Source organism: Erpetoichthys calabaricus, chromosome 5 (genome assembly GCF_900747795.2).
Source record: "Erpetoichthys calabaricus chromosome 5, fErpCal1.3, whole genome shotgun sequence".
Classification (NCBI taxonomy): domain Eukaryota; kingdom Metazoa; phylum Chordata; class Cladistia; order Polypteriformes; family Polypteridae; genus Erpetoichthys; species Erpetoichthys calabaricus.
The window spans coordinates 198,292,862-198,316,693 of NC_041398.2; the positions used below are offsets into that span (position 1 = coordinate 198,292,862).

A 23,832-nucleotide genomic window follows, 5' to 3' on the forward strand; every position below is an offset into this window, starting at 1 on the left:
GTGTTTCACTTTAGTGAATGTTAGGTTGAAATAATAGCTTCCCAGATCATTGTGTGCTGAGACAAAGAGCCCTGTCCTCTACCCTAGTCAAACATTATTTTTAAACACTAGTGACGAGCGAACACCCTTGGAGTTTGGTGAAATTATGGAAATGTTCAGGAACTTTGCTGAGCTTAAGTGAAATGTATTGATGTTGGAGCTTGTCAAGGCTGTGTCTTCACTCCTGTTTGTGGTTTTCATGGACAGGATATCAAGGTAGAGCTAAGCACATGAGAGTGACCAGCTATGGGGCTGTAGGAGTAGCACTGTTGCTTTATGCATATGATGTTGTCCTCTTCACTTCATCTGATTGTCACTTTCAGCACACACTCGAGCGTTTACCTGCCGAGAGTGAAGCGTCTGGGATGATGATCAGCACTTCCAAGTCTGAGGTCACGGTTCTCTCAGAGGATTCAAGAACTGTAGCTGTTCATTATTATTCATTCAGATCTTAAACACAAGAGGTGTCCTAGCGGCAATGGGCTTAGAAAAAGAGTTCAATGAAGGAATTACAGGAAATAAAAGTAAAACAAACACAAAGATACAAATATAAACACCACATACATATAATTCATGTATATTTTATTAACAAGATATCCCTTTGATAAGATTGTATGCTTCATGAGGCCTTGTAATGCCCAAAGACATATACTGTACACACTATACAAAGAAACAAAATGGTGGCAAAACCATACTTGCAAAAGTCTCTTTAAATTATACACAGCTTCATGAAATATTGTTTAAGGAAAAAATATAAATAAGTATTTTTTCTTTGTTTTTGTCTATTATACAGGTATACAATATAAATCAGGTTTCAATGTTCTTTCAGTGACCTACAAGTCTAGATCAGCCAAATATCTAGCAGCTTTAAACTAGAGAAAAAAAAAACAAAAAAACAAAACAAAAACAAAAAAACAAAACTGACAGACATAAAATCCACATGAGGATTTTGGCTAACACGCCTTTATCTGTCCTTAAAAACATAAGAAAAACAATTAAATAATTATCTTCCACAATGCTAAATTATGAATAGTGATATATCAATATTTTTTAGACAAATTTGTTTCCATAAAAAATTTGTATCTTTTAGTTAAAATCTAAACTTGATTTTATCAACATTTTCAATTTATACACTTTTTGGCATAAATTACTTATGCAAATTAAATAGTGTAATTTAGAAAGAAGAATAGGCAAAGTCGTGCAATTTGTGCATGCTGTGAGAATCCTAGTTATGATGATAGATGAGTATAACTGAAAGTACACATTTCTCAAGAAACAATGACATAGAAAAAGAACAATCTTGGATGCACTTTTAAGTAAGGGAGGACAACAGCTGGAATCTCCCGTGTTGCATGTGAGTCGAATTTAAAGGTAGCATGCATTCTTATACAACCTCTTGGTTAGCAATCTCTTTTCATAAATACATAAAAACAATGGCTGTTAGGTGAGCAGTGAAGACAAAACAAAGTTATCTTTAACAGGAATGAAATATGAAAACTCGTTCACAAAACATCTTAGCAGAAGTGAATTACGAACTTTTGAATTGAAATTTGTAAACCACAAGCTTGCTTTTGACAAAGTATCTCATATCACAGGTGATAACAGAACTTTTAACGTACCGTGAGATCTTAGGTCAGCCTTCTCCAGAAGCAGGCTTGGACAATCTGATCATGTTCTCTTACTGGAGGATACAAATATCCTCCAAAATCTGCATCAGCAATTGTTAAGTTCATTCAAAAGAAATGCTCATTTTTGCGAATATTATTCTACCGAATACTGATTCTTTAATTAGGAAAAAAAATATTTTCTAATAAAACTTATCTATTTAATGAAAGTCACACATACAGGTATAGGACCATTAAGGTAGCAATCGAAGGACCTGGAACTGGCCAAATATGTGGATTTCACAGATAATTTGGACTATTATATTCAGTATTGTATATATATGTTACATAAATCTATATACATAAATACTTGGACACATGCCATCCAGGAGGTTAAGACTTCATTGTTGCAATGGTGCCCGTGACAATGATAAAATTCACAAGTGTGTCTGTTCAAATGTAGTGACTTTAATTTGTGCATAGGTTCTAAATCAAGAAGACATTGCACCATACTCTACACTGATCTGAGACTCTCATCTCTTAATTCACACTAATCATCTTCCTTGCATTCCTAAACTCTTCATTACCTCATCAGTAATTTCAAATTCATGTATCATCATAAAGGAAATAACATGACTCTGTTATGAAAGTGTGAATGCAAAGTGTGAATCGATTCAATAAAAATCTGCCACAGAACTGCAAAAATATTTTTACTGTTACTTAGATCAAGAATATAAAAATTAAGTCCTAGGACTGGACTATGATTGGCCTTGATTACATCTCGTTTTAAACTTAAACAGAAATAGTCTTGAAAATCATTATTAGCGTACCCAGTTATTTCTCAAAGATTCTATATTTTGCAGAATCTTTACTAGTAAAATACAAAAAAACTATAAATCTTGGCATTACATACAAGTCATATTAAAATACAGAACATCTTAATAATCAGCAAATGTGCGTCAGCATATAAAACAGACAGTAAAATATCAATTGATCCATTCATTTTTTTAAAAATCCATTCACATACAATAAAATAAATATTGCAATTTTATTTTTGCCATTTCTGAAACATGATATTTCATGATAACTAATAAGATTAAATTGGGCTAGTTTTGAATTGCGATCCACAACATGACTTGCACTGAAATACAGAACTATTCATGTTGGAAAATGTATTCTGGTGAAATTTTAAGTCCTCAACCTGTATGCGTTTTGCTGAATAAAATGAGAGGAATGTTTAACGATTTTCATGATCAATATGCTACTTAAAAAAGCAATACCTGTGCAAATATATGGTTGGGCATTTAAAGACTATAATCCAACAGCAATGTTCAGTGTAGTAGTCAGTTAAAGCTGCCAAACAAGAATTGTTTGGCAGAGGTCTCTTATCTATGCAGTGCTGGCAATTTTACGAATAACATGTTAAATAAATTAAGATGCTAGGCAAAACAGAATGTGGTCCAGCCAGAGAATGATTCATGTAAAGTAACCCCACTAAAAGCAAGGTATCCGTGTTCACCACGACTCCTGTGGGACACATTGCATAGCCAGTATAAAAATTCACCTTACGCAAAATTGTAAAACACTGTGTGAAATTCATGACATTAAAATACAATACTCGACATGGTTTCTTTGTATTAATATTAGAATGCTATAACCATTAACACATTATTTTAGAGAAATATTTCACAACTACTTTACATGTATTGAATTTGAACTGTTTTGATGGTGAAAATCAGTAAAAAGAAAATCTTAAAATATTGTATGTATGTAAGTCTATAGTTGTCCTGACAACCATATCCACTTTCTTTTTACGCTTGTTACATTTTTTTCATGTCTGAAGATATAATGCATAAATTTTAAATAAGACAAAAAAAAAAAAAAAGAAGTAAAACCTCTGCGGTCAGTCTACATACTAAAAACATTGACATTTCTGAAAGAGGACAGAAATTTTAAACATATGGGATAGAGTTTCATTTTGCTTCCAACACGAAACAATATGGCACTTACTGTAGCTGTCCAACAGATCAATTATACTATAGAACAATCATATACTCTTTTTGACTGCTCACTCCAGTCCTTAAACAAATACAGCAATTTGACTAATAAAACAAAGGCCAAGCAAACACCCCTGCCCTAAAATAGACCCAATGGTAGAAGAGAATTATTTTTATATTTTGGTACATTAATGTTTCACTACAGCATCTCCCGACAACAGAATCAAATTTTTTAAATGTTAATAATACACTGCAGACATTCATGTTTTAAATATTGTTCAGATCGTTTTTAAAATTCACAATATTCGGGAAATGGAAAAAAAAATTCATTTATATTTAGACATTTGTATATAATTAAGTCATACTTATTGCATCTCTGAAAAAGTGATTGTCAAAAGGAATTTTAAAAAATACTGTAGTGAAAGCACATTGCTCTGGCTTTTACTTCCTTTAATGGTGCTTTGATCATAAACTTTGGAAAGCCTGGAAAGTTTAAGAAAAAAAACAAAAAAAAACCAAAAAAAACACCCCACTTCCTTAAAAAGTAAAACATTAAACTATAAATAAAAGAATGTTCTATATTAAACTACAATGTACTTTAAAAATATTTAGTGAGCCCTTAATGGATTTCTGGCATTTTAAGACTGAAGCCAAAATCCGAGTGTAGTGATAGGAAGGGCAAACAAAAGGTGAAATTCAGTTAATTTCTAGGAATTCCTTATGTGTTCAGTGCTAAAACCATTTGATAGTCCGCATCAGCATTTGATAACAATGTGGTATCCAGAAACGACCATCAAAAGTGTAGAAGATAATTGTAATTTGTTCATGTGACCTGGACTTCTTCAGTTTCCAATCTTTGCCAGTCATTCCATTGTTTGTAGTGTAGTTAATGAAACGTTCACAGGGACAATAAGAAGCAAATTAAATAAAGATTAAATAACAGTTCAAAATGCTAAAAGGCAGGATCAGTGCTTAGATCTGTGGAATCTATTGCTACTTGCTTTGGTGGTGCTGCCAAAATGGTCTCCGCTTCTTCATACATCTAAATGGGGAGGGAAAAAAATGATTTTTTAATTGGTGCTCTTCATTGAGTACATGCACACAATGATTATACATATTTAAAACTATAGTATTAGAATAGCAAATTACTTACAGATGCAGCATTTACATAGATAAAGCACACAATTGTGGTTAAACACGGAGTAAAAGAAGATTCAGTCTCAATGATTAACATAAGCAGATCATGGCAATAAAAGTCCTGTTAACACAGTAACTGAGATACACACAAACTCCAGTTAACAGTATTCCTGAAGAAAATAAGCCCGTGGGGGTTCACAGTTGGTTATATCAGACAAAGTCTTTACCCATGCATTGCAAATACTGTGCATTATAATTTTAATTCTAAAAGGAATCTATATCTATCTGAATTAGGTTTTAAACACGTGCATTAAAATCTTGTTGGTAAAGTGGCAAATTATTTCAGGATGGCAAATAAAAAAAAAAAAGAAGACTAGCCACCTCTCTATGTTGAGAGCCACCAAACTAGAGCACATTTATGTGAAGGCACGGTTTGATTTCACTTAAAGATCAAAATAAACTTTCAAAAGTTGAGAATCCCTCAAGGTGTCCCTCAAATAATCTGCTTTAGCAAAGTTTAAATTGTTGTTGATTTACAGTAAGTGTGTATTCATGGGTAACCTAGGAAAACTAGTGATGACTGAAACAATCTTCAGGACTATTTTGGATTATACAAAGGGCAATCCTGTCTAATTCATCAACATTTTTAATTTTGACCAAACTGCATTTGCTAACAAACTTGAAGGAGACTTAGTAGCAGATAATTTTTTATATACAGTACAAGAAGTACCAGTACATATATATTCCTGTATAAACATATTGCTATTCCAGGCCCTTCAGTGTATTTTTAAAAAGCAAATGTGGTAAAAATAAATAAAGAAAGAAAGAAATAAAAAATAAAATAAAAGGCTCTGGAAAGAAAATATAATTCATATGCCACATTTAATCAAAACCAGAAATGGCGATGCAAAGGCCATTTGTTGAAATAAAGTGGAATGACCCACAAGCCAGTGTCCGATTGTATCACTTTGGTTACTTAACACTAGAATTACCAGAGCCTGTGAAAAAACTCGTAGATCTGGCCCACTTTAAATCCGTTCGCACCTCTCCCTCAGTGTCTTTTGTCCTGTAAATGTGCCAATTAAGACAAGCAGCCTGCTATTCCATCCTCCACCGCCGCAGACCGTGCACAAAGTTCTCCCAGCTCATGTCTTGATTGATTATCTAATAATAATAATAATTCATTACATTTATATAGCGCTTTTCTCAGTACTCAAAGCGCTATCCACACAGGGAGGAACTGGGAAGCGAACCCACAATCTTCCACAGTCTTCTTACTGCAAAGAAGTAGCACTACCACTGCGTCACCTGTGAGGACTGGGAGTGAAGTGCTGGAGTTTTAGAGTGGAAATAATAGATCGTTATTTGGAATACATGCATTTCATGTGTGTTCCGTTTCTACAATAATCTGTGTAAACACAGAGTTAAAACAAAAAGTTTTTCATATTTTAGTAGTAAATGACAAAATGTTGGCATAAACTATATAATGTGTGAAGCCTGAAGTCCAAAGATCAAATAAACACTTTCACAAAATGTTCAAGGAAGACACAACAGCTTCCATGGCGCAGCGGTAAGATTTGCTGACTTGTAATCAAGAGTCCCCGGTTCGATCCCGTCTGCTTCCTATATTTGCCATTTTCAGTAGTGAGCTGCTCTTATTGTTAATATTATACAGTACACACATACATTTGGTTTGCGTCTGTAACAGACGGTGTAAATTTATAGGACTTGTAAAAGTTACCTTTTTATTTCCACTTTTATTCTTTCAGTTTGAAAGATTACAAGTCAGCAAATCTTACTGCTATGCCACGGAAGTTGTTGTATCTTCCTTGAACCTTTTGTGAAAGTGTTTATTTGATCTTTGGACTTCAGGCTTCACACATTATATAGTTTATGCCAACATTTTATCATTTACTACTAAAATATGAAAAACGTTTTTGTTTTAACAATGTGTTTACACAGATTATTGTAGAAACGGAACACACATGAAATGCATGTGTTCCAAATAATGATCTATTATTTCCACCGTAAAACTCCAGCACTTCGCTCCCAGATAATCAATCAAGGCATGAGCTGGGAGAACTTTGTGCACGGTCTGCGGCGGTGGGGGATGGAATAGCAGGCTGCTTGCTGCTTGTCTTAATTGGCACATTTACAGGATAAAAGACGCTGACGGAGAGGTGCGAACGGATTTAAGGTGGGCTGGATCTACAAGTTTTTTCGTAGGCTCTGGTAATTATAGTGTTAATGACAATAAGTGTGCAACCATCTACATCATGCCACTGCATAAATAAGGTGATTGAAAGCTGACATAAATAACTATAATTCAGTAAGGTTTACCTGTATAATGGGTAAAGTAATGGAAAGAATTATTAAGAAAAAGACTAAGCAACACATGACAAGACCAGATGTATTAATGATCAACCAACACTGGTTTACACAGAAGGTGACTTATGTTTCTCTAATATACTGAAATTCAATAAGAAAACAGCAAAGTATCAGAGAGTATCAGAGAGGTACAAATGACATTATTTGTCTTGATTTTCAGAGAGTTACTGATAAGATCAAGTAAGTAAAGTCTGACATTGCCTCAAAAGCCAAAAGACTTTTCCGAGGCAACATTCTATTCGCAAGACATTTAAGTATAGTTTTGTTATAACTGAACTAATAAAAAGTCTTCTTAAAGTTCTTTTACAAATAAATAAGAACATTACTAAGATAGACATTCTTTCAATGAAACATTTTCAAAAACAAAAATTCTTTAATTCTTATATTTCAAAAGTCACTTTGCGATGTATTTAATTATATTGATAAGAAAATAAAAACTGTACCGGAGTAAACTGCACATCCTGAAAAAGTTCTTGAATAAACCTTCGAGACAGTAGTCGAAACATGCAATGTGCCAACAGGTGGGAGACCTCAGAATACAGGCATATATCCTCAAAAGCATGAGGGAACTTTTCTTTAATTCTAAAAGCAGACATAAAAAACATAAATCTGGATATTAAATAACAATACAATAATTCAGCATGAGCCCTGTTTTCATGTAGGTACAAATGACCTTAAATATCAAGATTAAATTGGGGAAACTGAATCTATCCTGAATTAATGTTTCATATAACTTAATGATACTATGTAACATCCAGTAAGAATATAAGATAACAAAAACTTTCAACTAATATCTCCAGACAAGGTTAATTCAGTTTAACAGAATAAGTATAAATGTCAACAACAGCATGCAATGATATAGTTTGCAAAAATATCAAAACTAGTAGAACATTAATGTGAACAATCACTGTTCAAATTTTTATTTTACATGGTTATTGGGCTGTTAATATATTATTTCTTCAAACGTCTTTAAAAAAGAACTAGTTATGACTAATTTATTTTAACTAACCTCCTCTTTTAATCTTTATTGCTCCTTTAGGTAAATGTTTAACATCCACTCAACTTTAAATGTTCTGAACTAGTTGTTCATTTGCAGGATTGTATTGTACCCTTAAATCAAGCTAAATCAAGGTTTTAATCATTTGAACCAATTCAAACCATATTCAAGTAGCACAAAGTTACAACGAGTATAGTTTCCTTACGTAAGAAGTCCTGTTTCATGCCCTTTTGTTCCGACTGAGCTGCTCAAATTAACAACCAGACGTAAGACTTCTTTACGCAACAGAACACGGCATGCTGGGGTGTCTTCAGAAATTGACTTTCCTCCTGCAAACATGCATGACATAAACTCATTATTTCCACTATAAAAACAAATTAAAGAAGCATAACATTAAAATATGTTAAAATAATATGAAACATTACCTAGCAACAATTCAGTACTCCGCGTGCTGCCTGTTGAACCTTGGGATACAACATCACTACATCCAGAAATCCCAGAAAATTTTGACTGTGTTACTTCCAGATGATTGTGAATAGTCGGTCCACACCAATCTGAATATGAATTGTCAGTGAAATCTGCAACAGAATGACCAAGCTAGTTATAAAAATAAGCAAGTAAAAAGTGTGAATAAGAAATATATCCACTTACAGGAAACTCATTTATAAAACAGGACATGTTTTAACTGTGGTGGGTTGGCACCCTGCCCAGGATTGGTTCCTGCCTTGTGCTCTGTGTTGGCTGGGATTGGCTCCAGCAGACCCTCGTGACCCTGTGTTTGGATTCAGCAGGTTGGAAAATGGATGGATGGATGGATATGTTTTAATAATTTTTTTTTTTTTTTTTATTTAAAAGACTTTTGACAATTTTACTTAATTAAAACGTATGTGTGTATGTTGAAACAAAGAAAGTAAAATTTATGTGCGTTTAACATAGCACATAGCTTTCACTATATGATGAGCAATCAGTTTTAGGAAACAAACACTAATTTAATGATAGTGACACAAATTTTCTGTCATAAAAAGTGTTGCTTCTCAGTGCTCTAACTAAAACTTGTCCTCACCTCTGTTAAAATTGTAAGTTTGCCTTCAAAAGTAGAAAGGAGGGCCGTAGAGTCAGCATAAATTAAATAATAGATTTATTTACTTATGTCATTCACTTATTGTCAAATCACTCTAGTAAATCTCTTCACTTACTTAAACCTTATAAGTGCATATTCATAATTATAAAACGTACATATTTATTAGATTTCAAAAACACTTTTTGTAAAAGTTATCAGATTTACTGTGAACAGTACAGTACAGAGAACAGATTTATTGCGAGTCTGAAAACAAACAGTAATTACATTACCTGTACGGTTCAACGTAGAGTTGAGGTGGTTATTAGCTTGGCAACCCATGACATGAACACAAACACAGTAAAGACAATTCTCCTCTGTGTGTTCCTGTAGGCCTGTGTCCTCCATGTTTCCTAGCAGCTGCGCTTGGTCAGAACGACTTGTGCTCATAAGCTCTGTTATACTGATCTGTTGTCTCAGTGCCTGCAAAGGACTGCGAACAAACTCACCAGAACCTAAAAGAAATGTAATTCATTAATATTATAAAGAACAGCTTACTATGGCCATTTTAGTAATCATAATTTCAGTTTAGAAGTGAGCTCAATTTTGTATTTCTGCTTATTACCTGAATAACATTTTGTTTACTAATAAATTTAAAAATTCTCAGCTCTGGGTATGGCTAGCCATCCCATTTCTTTGCTCCATTTACTCTGTTAAAGGTTTGACCATTCAGCCATATCCAGGGGGACTAAACCAAAGGTAATACAGAAGAGCATTACAGAGGAGGCCAGGGAAATCAAATGTTTGTCTGTTTCTTAAAAAGCTGAGAAGTGATTGACCCATGACTGACCCAGTGGTAGAACAATCTCGACAGTTATTCCCAAGATGAGAAATAAATTGTCACGGCACAGACTTGCTGTAAACACAAAACTGGAAGGAACTTCATCAGAGCTAGATGAATTCCTTCCATCTACAAAATGGGTTGCTACCTGAACACATAGACCACTCATTCATTAGGTTAATCACTAATGTTGTTGCATCCAGATATATGCTGCAAGTTTACATGTTAGGAATGTATTTTGACAACACATAATTCAGGACAGTCCTAACTTAATGGGTATTGCATTTTAAGCTCCTCATAAAGTATGGTGTGGTGGTTAAGTGTCTTTTGCTTGCATAAAGCTAAATTTAACATTTAGTCAAGTAGCTAAAAGTTTTTTTTTATCAATATACAATAACATTTTTTTGTTTGGAGAAAGACACAATATCCTTGCACACACACACACACATTTTAAACACATGCTGTGTTCACATTTAGTAACTGCCTTATGCCTAATTAGTGCAGATAAAGATAATTATTAAAAAAAAATGTTACAATCATGGCATGCTCAGTGAACAGCAGTAGGTCACATGAGAGTGACAGTGAAGAAAGTACACCAGACATATCTGCTCTTAATAAGTAAACACCAGGCACACAGTTGATTTTTCCCCAGGGCTCACTAACCACCTTGTGGATGGAACAATGCAAAGGCAGACATACAATAATCTTTCATTATTTATCAATATTAGATTTGGCTCAGAAAATATTTCTAAAGTAATAACATCTGTAAGCATTTTTTATTCCTAAATCTATCCTAATACTCCTCTGTAAATTACCCTGTAGTCTTTTCTAAAACTATGTATTAATTGTTTTGCTTTCCAGGTATTACCTTTGTAATTACTTATTAATTTCTTACTACTCCGCATTATGTATGCTATATGTGTTATGTTTTATGTGTATTAGAGGTAACTCTTTTGGCTTCTTTGTATAGTTACTGTTGGGAGATTTTGCCTTCCTGCAGCTATTCTGCTTTAGCAGTAAGCTATGCAAGTTGTTCTGAAACTTACACTGCAGACAATCTTGGCAATGACTGCTTTGAATATAAGTTACAGTATAATATTTTCACCAAGAATGTGCTTTTGTAATTTCAGTGCAATTACACTTCCTTCTCTGTGACAAATGTAATTTTACCTTTTGTAACATTATATAATTTGCTTTTTAATGCAATTTAGGACTGTGCTCAAAAATAACATATATTATAAGGAATGGCTCTTTCTAATGAATTACAGTTGTGAGAAAATACTTAGGGATTGGTGATCTAAGTGTATATTTTAACAAAGCCTTAACTCAGCTACTCCTGTGGATGCTACATTTTGGGCGTAAACAACTTCTTAACTAAGGCTAATTCCTGAACATGGTAGTTTCTGACAACTTTCTATTGTTTCTTTTTTGCCCCTCACAAAACACAGCACTGACTCTATTGTTAATTTAAACTTTCTTTTCATTTTTGTACCTAAACGGATTAATGGTTCATGACCTCTATGTACTAAAGTATGGAACCGTAAAGTTCACCTGTAATTGCTCTTTATTTGTTCACTGCTATTTCATTGGCTACATTCTACAGCAATTACCAGATTACATTTTACATATACAGTGATCCCTCGCTATATCGCGCTTCGCCTTTCGCGGCTTCACTCTATCGCGGATTTTATATGTAAGCATATTTAAATATATATCGCGGATTTTTTGCTGGTTAGCGGATTTCTGAGGACAATGGGTCTTTTAATTTCTGGTACATGCTTCCTCAGTTGGTTTGCCCAGTTGATTTCATACAAGGGACGCTATTGGCAGATGGCTGAGAAGCTACCCAACTTACTTTTGTTTCTCTCTCTCTCTCTCTCTCTTGCGCTGACTTTCTCTGATCCTGACGTAGGGGGTGTGAGCAGGGGGGCTGTTCGCACACCTAGACGATACGGACGCTCGTCTAAAAATGCTGAAAGAGTTGCTACCTTCTGTGTGCAGCTGCTTTGTGAAGCGACATGCTGCACGGTGCTTCGCATACTTAAAAGCTCAAAGGGCACGTATTGATTTTTGACTGTTTGTTTTCCTCTGTCTCTGTCTCTCTCTCTCTCTCCCTGCTCCTGACGGAGGGGGTGTGAGCTGCCGCCTTCAACAGCTTTGTACCGGCGGTGCTTCGCATACTTAAAAGCAAAACAGCCCTATTGATTTGTTTGGTTTTCTCTCACTTTCTGACATTCAGTGCTCCTGACGCGCACTCCTTTGAAAAGGAAGGTATGTTTGCATTCTTTTAATTGTGAGACAGAACTGTCATCTCTGTCTTGTCATGGAGCACAGTTTAAACTTTTGAAAAAGAGACAAATGTTTGTTTGCAGTGTTTGAATAACGTTCCTGTCTCTCTACAACCTCCTGTGTTTCTGCGCAAATCTGTGACCCAAGCATGACAATATAAAAATAACCATATAAACATATGGTTTCTACTTCGCGGATGGCTCTGGAACGCAACCCCCACGATGGAGGAGGGATTACTGTATATTAAAATAACCAGACAGACTAATCAAATTACTTCAACACTGACTGGACTTTTTAACGATTATCATACATGTACTTTATATGGTAATTTATTACTTTGTATTTATACATTTCTCATACATACTGGCTGGAAAGTAATTCAATTTAAAAAAAACTAGAATAAAAGAAGCTTATAACTTGACATGCATTCTTATATATATATATATATACATATATACATATATATATATATATATATATATACATATACATATATATACATATACATATACATATATATACATACATATATATACATATATATACATATATATATATACATATATATATATACATATATATACATATATATATACATACATATATATATACATACATATATATATACATACATATATACATACATACATATATATATATATATATATACATATATATATACATATACATATATATATATACATATATATATACATATACATATATATATATACATATATATATACATATACATATATATATATACATATATATATACATATACATATATATATATACATATATATATACATATATATATACATATATATATACATATACATATATATATACATATACATATACATATATATATACATATACATATATATATACATATACATATATATATATATATATACATATATATATACATATATATATATATATATACATATATATATACATATATATATACATATATATATACATATATATATATATATATATACACACACACATACACACACAGTATATATATACAAATAAATAACATACTAAAAAATGTAAACCCAATCAAACTGTGATACACAGAATGTAGACTTCTGTTAAAACGGGTAACTCTGTCTCTACTCAAATCATGAACATCAGCACTGCATTTTCAGCCAAGTTAGTTTCACCTCAAGAATCTGTAGCTGCATCAGTACAATGCCAAAAATTCTACACATTTCAAATATGAATTTAAATCTACATAAACTTGCTGGAGCACATATTTGCTTAATTTTAGGGTTTAATATAGACTTAAATGTGAAGTGTTTCATTGCTTTACCTTCTGATTCACTGAAGAAAAATTTAGCAAATCGCTCTTCAGAAGGTGGGCTTGTCCGCTGCTGAAAATATGGGATTTCTTTTACCTGCAGTTGGAAAGTTAAGTTTATAGGTTAAGAGATGAATCTAAATACGTCCCACATAGGTGGCAGTTAATGTCTGAGTAAGTGTGCCCAATGACAGACTAGCATTCCATCTGGGACTACTGCTGACCTTATGCCTTATCTTGCCAAGATAGGCTTGACCCCCAGAACTCTGAATTTGATGAAACCAGTATGAAGAAGGATGGACAGATAGATGATCAATGTAGCACAGATTACACACTGATAAAATGTATCATAATTCTGATAAAAATATAAACAAGCAATTGTAGCAGTAATTTATTATTCAAAGAAAGAAACATCTGTACCTGAAACATATCGTTAATGTCCATGGGTAATACCAAACCAATATAATCATCAGAACCACCAAACGTGGCATTAGAAACCATTGACCGAACTGAGGATGAACGCTGAAGTGTGTTTTTATTGATTGGACTTAATAAATCTTCTTTATCAAGTGATGCAAAGCTTAATGTTTTCATGAACCTACAAGACCAGAGAACATATTGGGAGTTAATCATATTTAACAAATTGTTAGAATTATTTAATAAAAAGCTAAATGACTCTTTCACAAAGTACAAATTTGTTATCTGAAATTTAAAGAGCAACCAAAAATCTTAGTATCAGTTTGCAGCTGAAAGTACCATCATAGGGAAAAACTGAAAATGATTTCCTGTTAATGTCAATACTCTGCCTTGTAATTTAAAATCACTCTCAAAGCAATGTGATTAGTTATGAATACTACATATTTAATTTCCTCATTATACATCAGCTTACTTAGCAAAATTCCATTGCAGAATGAGGCAGCTATCTGACAAGCACATTTTAGCTGAGGTGGTTCATATATGAAATACAAAAATTTCTGGAACTGAATCTGTATGGTTTAAATTCATTTTTTTACCATGTCACAACTTATTGCTGGCTGTTCCAGTGCCAATTGTTTAAATGAAATTGACCTCAACTTGTGCCAAAATGAAGAGTATTAAGTATTTGCATTGTCTTTATATATATATATATATATATATATATATATATATATATATATATATATTTATAGACGTCCGAGGTGCAGTGGAGTGTGTACACCTGATGAGCCCAGAATGAGGGCGAAACACGTGTCGTGTACTCTTTGCATTTATTTGACAGTAAACTATTTCAACCATTCTATGATCTGCTCCTCACAAACTGAGGGCACCGTGGCAGATGTTAGCAGATTGCTGGCCAACCACAAGCGTTACCTGGTAGGTAACCACCCATACAATCAGATTGTGACACAGACTACGAATGCCGTGAATAAATATATATATATATATATATATATATATATATATATATATATATATATATATATATATATATATATATATATATATAAAAAAAATAATTTTTTTTTAAAAAAGAACAATTTTACTGAACTTTAAGAAACACCTCCATTGGTAATCTTGGAATGGTAAAACCCTTTATTTATCTTCACATTGGCTTTAAGAATGAGCTATTTCAAGTATTTACAGAAAATATAATACTACTCTGGAAAATCAGACCAAATTTGGCAAAAACTACGTGAAAACTGGTTAGCAGTGAAGTCATTTTGGTGAATAAATTAAGAGCAGATTGCTTTTTTGACAAATGTCAGATTCATTATTACAAGCAAAGTAACAGAACATTGTCTAGAAACATTTAATTTTAACCTTTAACATATTAATAAAAAAACATATCAGATAATTTCATTATGAATTTACTCTAACCTCACCCTAATTTTAAGTATTTTTGAAAATGTCTCATGCTTTTCGGGTATGTGGTGAACATTTTTTAAGGGCATTAACATATCTTTGTTAAACATCTGAAATTACTGACTTTTAAAACCACTGCACTGTATTCTTGTATTCTAGCTTTAAAACACCCAGCAATGCAGTGTTCTTTGAAATGTGCTCTGTATATGTATAGCTCACTGTCTACTAGAAGACAATTAACAATTGAAAGACTAGCACTGAACTACTTTGATTTCAATCAAGAATTGCTCAGTAAAGAAAAAAAGTGTGGGTTTCTTGCAGGTACAACAGCAATCTAAGGATGTCAATTTCAGTCAAACACTTTATATTATGCTATTCTAGACTGTGTTGTGTACTGGTATTGGGAAAGCACCAACAACCCCAAAATTAAAAACAGTATGGTATCATCATTTTTTTTTTATTTTCAGTACTGGAAGTACACTTTTCTCATTACCAACAAAAATCTGGTATTAATGTCGGTCAGAATTTTAGCAATGATCCAACACTATACTATAGTATCTAAAACAGGAAAAAATAAACTTTAATGATTGAGGATTAGTCCTGGTATACAATAAGAAATTACAGCCTTTCAGAATATGGGTATTTGCTTTTACATTTTAGAAAGAAGACCTTTATTTTCTGCTCAGTGCTAATAAGTCATCTACTGGAAGAAAGAGGGACAGTAAAAGTTGGTATTATAAAAAGATGAAAAATAAGGTTGTATATATGATACAATGTCTTTTATTTAAAAAATTGAACAAATTTAAGAGAAAAATAAACTTTGGTATATTTTTAGAATGCTTTTTGCCTTTAGGCAGAAACTGAATTGATTTAGATAGCTTCTAACAAACATAAAGGAATATAGCTTTAAAACATGTTTTGAATATTAAAACTGTTAGCACTCATATAGCGTAATGATATGATTTTACAAACCTCAAAATTTAAGAAGGGTACCAAAATTTATGTTATACAATCATATTGTCTTCTCAATACACATGAATTTACAAAACACAGGTAAAGGCTAAAAGATTTGTTAAGGAACACTGGGTGGGGTTTAATTCATTGTGAAGCAATATCATCTGATCAATAACTAACACAAGAGTTTCGTATGTTATGCTCTATTAATCCTTCACAGATGTGAAGTTCAAATGAACTTATCAAAATTGCTTCTCATGTAGAGTATAATTACTTTTCATGTAATGAAACCTACTATTGTAAATTATAATTGAAAACAATGAAGCAATCTCAAAGCCTGACTCTTAAGTAACTGGTACCATCAAGATTACAGGTGGAGAAAAATTCTTCCTCTGCATGGAAATGTTAAAAGAAATGTGAATAAAATAACATATTTCATCTGCATTTAAGAGTCAAGAAAGTACCTTTGGTGTGTCAACCTGGAATCCAAACTGCCAGTTTTCATGGTTATGGTATCAGTAAAAAGCACATCCTTTGCTGGAGATGCAAGTGCTTCTGAATATGAAAGAGAGGGGTGCAGCTGCATTCTTTGTTGCTCAATCCTTTTAAGTGTAGTGTATCCAAAGGCATCTATTGGGCTTGTATACATGAATTGGCTGTCTCCAAAGCTTTTTATTGTAGACATTGATGGAGCTTTTAAAGACTGGGCTCTTCTAGGAAGTGTGTGAGAAGACCCTGGAGGTACCAGGGAGACAGAGTTTGATTTTGAAAGAGGCAAGTGGTTCATCTGAGGAGTGAGGGAATGAATGGTTTTTACAGTTCTTGTGCTAACTACTGTATTCATACTACCAGAGTCTGTATCAATTGTTGCTGTGTCAACTCCGCCAACTGTTTCCCGAGAAGGACTTGAGCTCATTGAACTAATACCACTGGTCGTTGTGTCCGTATTAAAGCTTTGGCTTCGACTTTTAAACTGGGTGCTAGTGGAACTATCACCCACCAATCTCTCTCTACTTGTGTGATTTCTATGGTTTTCATTTCCCAGTTCTTTTGAGAGTTTCATATCCGATTCCCCAATACTTGGGGTGCTTCCTCTGTCATCAGATATTCTGCCCCCAACAAAAGAAGTCACTAAGCTCATAGTTGGACTTTCTGGAATGCGGCCACCATTAAAAACAGGTGTAAAGACATCCCCCTGTGAATAACTGGAAGGTTCTGTGACAGCACGGTTGCGCCTTGAATCTGATTTTGGCTCCATAAGCAACTTTCCTCCCTTGGAGTCACTACTACTACGCTGTTTCTTGATGGGTAATTGTAGAGAAATAAGAAAGCGTGTCCTCAACCGAGATGGAGCAATAATAGTAAATGGACTCCTGTCTTTGACAGGTTTTGGACGTATGTAGATTGGTTGATCATCTGTGAGATCCACATCACATCTGTCATCATCCAAAATATACATGCCTGAAAATTGCAAATAGAAGAGGTAAATCATATGATGTAGTATTCTGAGGATTTAAATACATCTCCAAATATCTATTTGACAAATATATGAAAAGACAATTATGATATAACTCATAATCCAAATTTGTATTAAGTGAGCTAAATCCATGTTTCACAATGTCAAGGGAGATTTATTTTTTACTAATCAGCTTGTATACATTTTCAGTTCATCTACTCCTTTTACCTGATTATTACTGCTATCATTATTACCGGATTATGAATGGTTGCAACTGTCTCCATACATTTCTGAACTTACCAATGTGGCTGCTATGCAAAAACTGTAACTCATTTTAGTTATTTCTGTGAAGTCATGATAGAAGAGGTGTGGCAGCATTCTTGCATTTTTCAAACAGTTAATGCAAGAGACTACAGATATTTAGCATAGTAAAGATTATTTTGAGATTATGCCAAAAATAGAGTCAGAAAACAAACAGAAAAATGGAAAAAGAAACATTAACTTTGAAAAAATCCTCATTGTGTTGAGTAGACCATTACCCATTTCCTTAATCTGTATTACATAATAAGGTAATTGGTGAGCCACAGCCTGTTTTACCAACATTGGGTGCATGGTAAGATACAATCTAGGGCACAATGTTAGTTAATAGCAGGGCACATTTTTGTGCATATCTGCACTCACCCATACAGAGACAATATCGAATGACCAAACAATGAAAACTGAACAAAATGTAAATGTGGGAGGCAAACTGGAGTACCTGTAGAAAATCCCTTTTTTAAAAAAAAACGTTGACAATTACAAACTCAACACAGACAATGAATGAGCCAGGATTGAAACCCTGGAGCTGTGAGACAAAAGTCATAACCATTGCACCACTACATTGTCTTGTTTAGCACAATAACCTTTAGTTAATAACTTTGAAAATGTAACTTATACTGTATGAAAGCAGTGCTATTTATAAGTGGACTCTTACACCTGCAGTATCACATTAAAAACAATGAAAAAAAGAAAATTTTCTTACTGGGCTGTGTAGATTCACTTTCACTATTGTGCCTGGAGCTTGTGGATTCCGAGTTCAAGCTAAGAGTGCTTGGCACGGAGGATAGTTCATTGCATAGTTGCTCCATTTCATCAGGGACAACCGGCCAAGGCTGCCTTCGACTATGTCGAACTGCATCCCAATTGTGTTGCTTCAAGATTTCACAACCTTGTTTAGTTTTAGAGATTAAACCAAGAACATATAAGCAGGTTCTGTGAAAAAGAAACAGTATAAAATTGAATTGCTTGCTATTTTCAATCAAGTTAATTTAGCAGATTTTTTAAAATAATGTGTTGAACTACATCTGTACCTTTGCTTGCTCATATTCTAGTTAATGTATACAATTAAAAAGATGCATGTCAGAAAAAACGATAAATGACCAAACCATGCTACATGTACAGTAAGAAACTGACTAAAACTTTATACTGAGTGCACATCTGAAATGACAAAATATCTAACGTAACACAGCATTCTCAAAATAACAATCTAATTCATGGTTACAAGGTGTCAGAGTCCGTCTGTGAAGGATCAGGCATAGGGCAGGAACCAGCCCTGAATGGGGCACCAGTTTATCATAGTGTCCACCCATGCACAGACTCTGATTCATACTGGACCAATTTAACATCACCAACTAAACTAAACACATCTATTTGTTATGTTGGAGATAAACAGAAGCACCCCGGAAACACCTATGTAGACACAGAAAGAATGTTTAAATTCCACATAGAAAAACATGGCCAAACTTAAAATTATAACAAAAAACTATAAACTAAACAGGAAAATATGAAATATACTATTGCCTAATTCATGGGTTGCAATTTTAAATTGGTCATTTAAAATACTAAATTATTATGAGAAGCTTACACCATGTAAAAGGGTGAGGTCAAGATGTTCCATTATTTTAAATTTTAACTGATAGCACTTTGCAACAAGGAGACTGGGGTTTAAGTCTTGAGTGCTCCATGTCTGGAGCTTGCATGTTCGCCCTGTGTTCACATGGATTTCTACCAGGTGCTCTGGTTTCTTCCCACACTCCAAAGACAATCTGTTTAGCTGAATCGGCAATGCTAAATTAGCCCTGTTGTGTAAATGTGTTCACCCTATGATGGGCTGGTGCCCTCTCCAGGAATTGTTCCTGCTTCCCCATGACCTTGAGATTATTTAGAAAATGGATCAATAATGACATTGATTAATGCTAAGCAGAAAACATTTTATGGTATATAGCCAATTCACAGTGTTTATAAGAATGTACATTAAATAAAATATGTTCATCCATCTATTATCCAATCCGCTATATCCTAACTACAGGGTCACGGGGGTCTGCTGCAGTCAATCCCAGCCAACACAGGGCGCAAGGCAGGAAACAAACCCCAGGCAGGGTGCCAGCCCACCGCAGAAAATATGTTCATTATATTATCAATTTTAAAATAAGAATATTACCCTCTGATAGATAGAACCTCACAATGCTGGGCAAGAGCAATTATATCTGGAATGACATTCTCTTCCTGAAGAAGATTTAAACCCCAGTTTGACGAGCCAATGTTACCCTGAAACAGATTATACACAAAGAAAATGTATTTGGAAAAGTTAAAAGCATTATTTGAATAAAATCAGTTTGAAAAGAATGTGATATTTATTTTGGCATTCTCAGGCACCTGTAGTTACACAAATAACTTTAGAAATCTTCATCTTACCAGTGCCCAAAGTGCCGCTTTCAGCTGTTTAATACCATCCCACTTGTCCAGCATTGGTGATCGAACAGTGTAGCTTAAATCCGGAACAACACTCTGAAATTTGGTGGAGTGACATCTATTAACTATTTGCTGTAATGCAATTTGTACATGAAAACATAGCTTCTATCCAAAAATAGTTTTATACAGCACCTTCAAAATATGCAACATGTAAAAAGCTATAATATAATTTTGACATGAACTGCTTTACAAGTAGAGCACAAGCAAACTAATTACAGTAACTTGTTTAATGTAACAAAACGAGATGAAAACCCATAGTTTTCAAGTCTAATGCTTTAGCCAATAGTTCACAATTTTTTTATTCAAGGCTGGTATCTCTGTCAGTCATAAAGTGTTACTGCTGTAACATAATGTCCAAGCTGAAAGACACAGTCTGTCATGTCCTTATAGATAATGACTAGCTACCGTAGAAGACAGTATTTTTTTGTAGGACTTGTAACATTTAACAGTTTTTTTCCCCTATACAAAACAGATCGAAACATTAAATACCTACTACAAATAGCAGATAGATTATTAAATGACAGCCACACTTAATGATCTGTTGCATGCAATGAATGCATCCATTTACATGCTCACATGTACAAATGTTTATGCAATCCTGTGATAATTTTTAAAATAATCCTTTGAAACATACATACCTGAGCCTCTAGAAGATGACACCCTGTTTTATCATGGACCAACTGACCATATAGATGAATAGGAAGAAAGACATTTGGCCTTTGTAATCTGAAGAAGCAAAATTTTCACTTGAATATGAATAGTTGTCATTAACCACAATAATGTGATATAAAATATATAACATTACGATATATTCAATTGTTTGTTATATATATATATATATATATATATATGTGTATATATATATATATATATATATATATATATATATATATATATATATATATATATATATATATATATATATATATATATATATATATATATATATATACTGTATATATACACACACACACAAATATTAATATATATAATAAATATGTATATATATTATAAATATGTATGTGTGTATATATTATATATATACACACACACAAATAATACATACATATAATAAATATGTATATATAAATATTATAAATATGTATGTGTGTATGTATATATATATATATATATATATATATATATATATACACACATACACACACACACACACACACACACACGTACGTATCGGAAAAACATTTAAACTGTCCTTCTAAAGGAACCTTCTTAAAGAAAGACTTCGTGTGGGTCATTCTTGCTCCCAGAAGCAGTGCCAAATTGGGAAATGGACACATAATAAAACAAAAACAAAACTATGAACTAGTGTCACCATGAAAATGACTTCCTACTTCATGTATTATTTTACGCGCTGTGGTAATTTAATTCTTTGAACGCTGAATATTTTTTTTCAAAAACCATAGTTTTCTGAAAAGCCCATAAACGATGGTTTCATGCAGAAATCAACTTAAAGCGTTTGTTGCTGCGTGCTGTGGAGGAATGCGTGTCAGCCTGGCTGCCAGTCTATCTTCGTGGGGCACGTATGCAGTTGCAGTGCATTGCAATCCGGTTTCTACCTCTTGTCATTCTAAGATACGCCCTCCCATTGCCATTGGCGCAACAGCTACACAAACCTTTTCAGCACCATGATCTTCTGGGGATCGATCAGCTGATGCTAGTGCCTTACATTTATTTTCATTCACTTGTATCAAAATTCGAGTGCGACAAGTCAGAGTCCAATTCAGTGATAATATGCACAACGTTGTCCATTGAGTATTTTGCTTTACGCATTTGCTTTGATCTCTCGCCAGATGTCAGTGCCATTTTGCCGTTGTTTGCTACTCACTACTCAAACGAGCTCAGGGAATCTCAATCAAACCAATGAAGCTAACTTTCTTTCTAGCAAAGAATGACCAAAACATGACAGTGGGTTTTGTTCACAGTTGGTTACCAGTGTCAACCCTTCCTGTTGAAGAGTCGATATCCGCCCTGAAATAGTTAAATGTGTTGTTTAACTAATGAATACTGAAGCAGTTTTCTGCCCTACAACTGCACATCCCTTTCTTTTTTTATTGAAAACTTCTGCTAACATCTCAAGTGAAAATATATATAAACATTATATGCTGTGTGCTAAGAAATTATTTATTTTTACATTCACTCAAGCTGTATTAGGTTATTTGTGGCTTTTGGGGAAAAGGCAGTAGGGATGTGTTATGAGGATGCTGAGCCAATGGGCCATAAATGAGAGCAAAAGTATTCAGATGGCAATTGGCGTAGCCTTGGAGGTTTAATACTCAAAAAAATGCATGGCATTTCTAGTGTTAAATTGGTGGTGATGATGTATGTGACAATCATTTACAATATAAAGTAACTATCAGGTAAAAAAAACTAATCGGAGAAAAAATAAAACAAATCCTTAATTTTTGAAACTGCCATATAATTACTAATTGTATAATTATAAAAAAACTATTTAGGTTTCAGGTCATTTAATCACCTTTGATTGCTCCGACGGACATAGTTGTCTCCATCTACAGGCTTTCTGTAGGTAGTGAGTGCTTCATTAAGTTGTTCCTCAATAAGATCCACATATTTCAAATTATATTCCTTGGAGGGAAAAGATTTTTATATAAATAAAATTGCCACATCTAGTTGCTGGCTTTGAACAACAGTTAAATAAAACTTCTCAAACAAAAACATTTCTGGGAACAAGTTCAAAACATAAGGGTTTTCACAAAATATTAATTGTGAATAGATAAGACTGAATGATTTCAGAAAGTACAACTTATACAAATGGAATTGAGGGCTATAACTCTTTATTATCATAATGTTGTGTTTAAATTTAACTAATTAGGGGATGTCTTCAAAAAGATAAAAACAGAAAAATGGAAAAATACTAATTCTCTGTACATCTGTGTTAAACAAGAACAAATTCCTGTCAACACAATCAAGTTTTTTGTTAGAGTCTCTAGAGACTTTATTCCGCAGGGTTCAGAAGATTTACAATGCAAGAAAAAAGTGAAGTTTGAGGTGTAAACTGAATGTTACAATCCATTAATTTCACAGACAGACCTACACAAAAAGACCTATAGAACAGGATCCAAAAAGAGTGAATATTCTACAAGAGCT

The 23,832-nt window shown here is 33.4% G+C and overlaps 1 protein-coding gene across 1 annotated transcript in view; it reads right to left on the minus strand.

The window, feature by feature from the left end:
• Positions 1-604: 604 nt before the first annotated feature.
• The window catches only part of LOC114652861 (rapamycin-insensitive companion of mTOR-like), a 164,283-nt gene continuing 141,055 nt past the window's right edge, over positions 605-23,832 (minus strand). The window contains exons 26-38 of the mRNA XM_051927674.1: positions 23,201-23,310; positions 21,345-21,432; positions 20,650-20,742; positions 20,396-20,502; positions 18,938-19,167; positions 16,925-17,921; positions 14,085-14,262; positions 13,677-13,761; positions 9,513-9,734; positions 8,588-8,740; positions 8,368-8,491; positions 7,609-7,747; positions 605-4,682 (exon numbers count right to left, since the gene is read on the minus strand). Of these exons, the coding sequence (XP_051783634.1) occupies positions 4,593-4,682; positions 7,609-7,747; positions 8,368-8,491; positions 8,588-8,740; positions 9,513-9,734; positions 13,677-13,761; positions 14,085-14,262; positions 16,925-17,921; positions 18,938-19,167; positions 20,396-20,502; positions 20,650-20,742; positions 21,345-21,432; positions 23,201-23,310 (2,616 nt within the window). The 3' untranslated portion in view covers positions 605-4,592. The remainder of the gene's footprint in view (positions 4,683-7,608; positions 7,748-8,367; positions 8,492-8,587; positions 8,741-9,512; positions 9,735-13,676; positions 13,762-14,084; positions 14,263-16,924; positions 17,922-18,937; positions 19,168-20,395; positions 20,503-20,649; positions 20,743-21,344; positions 21,433-23,200; positions 23,311-23,832) is intronic.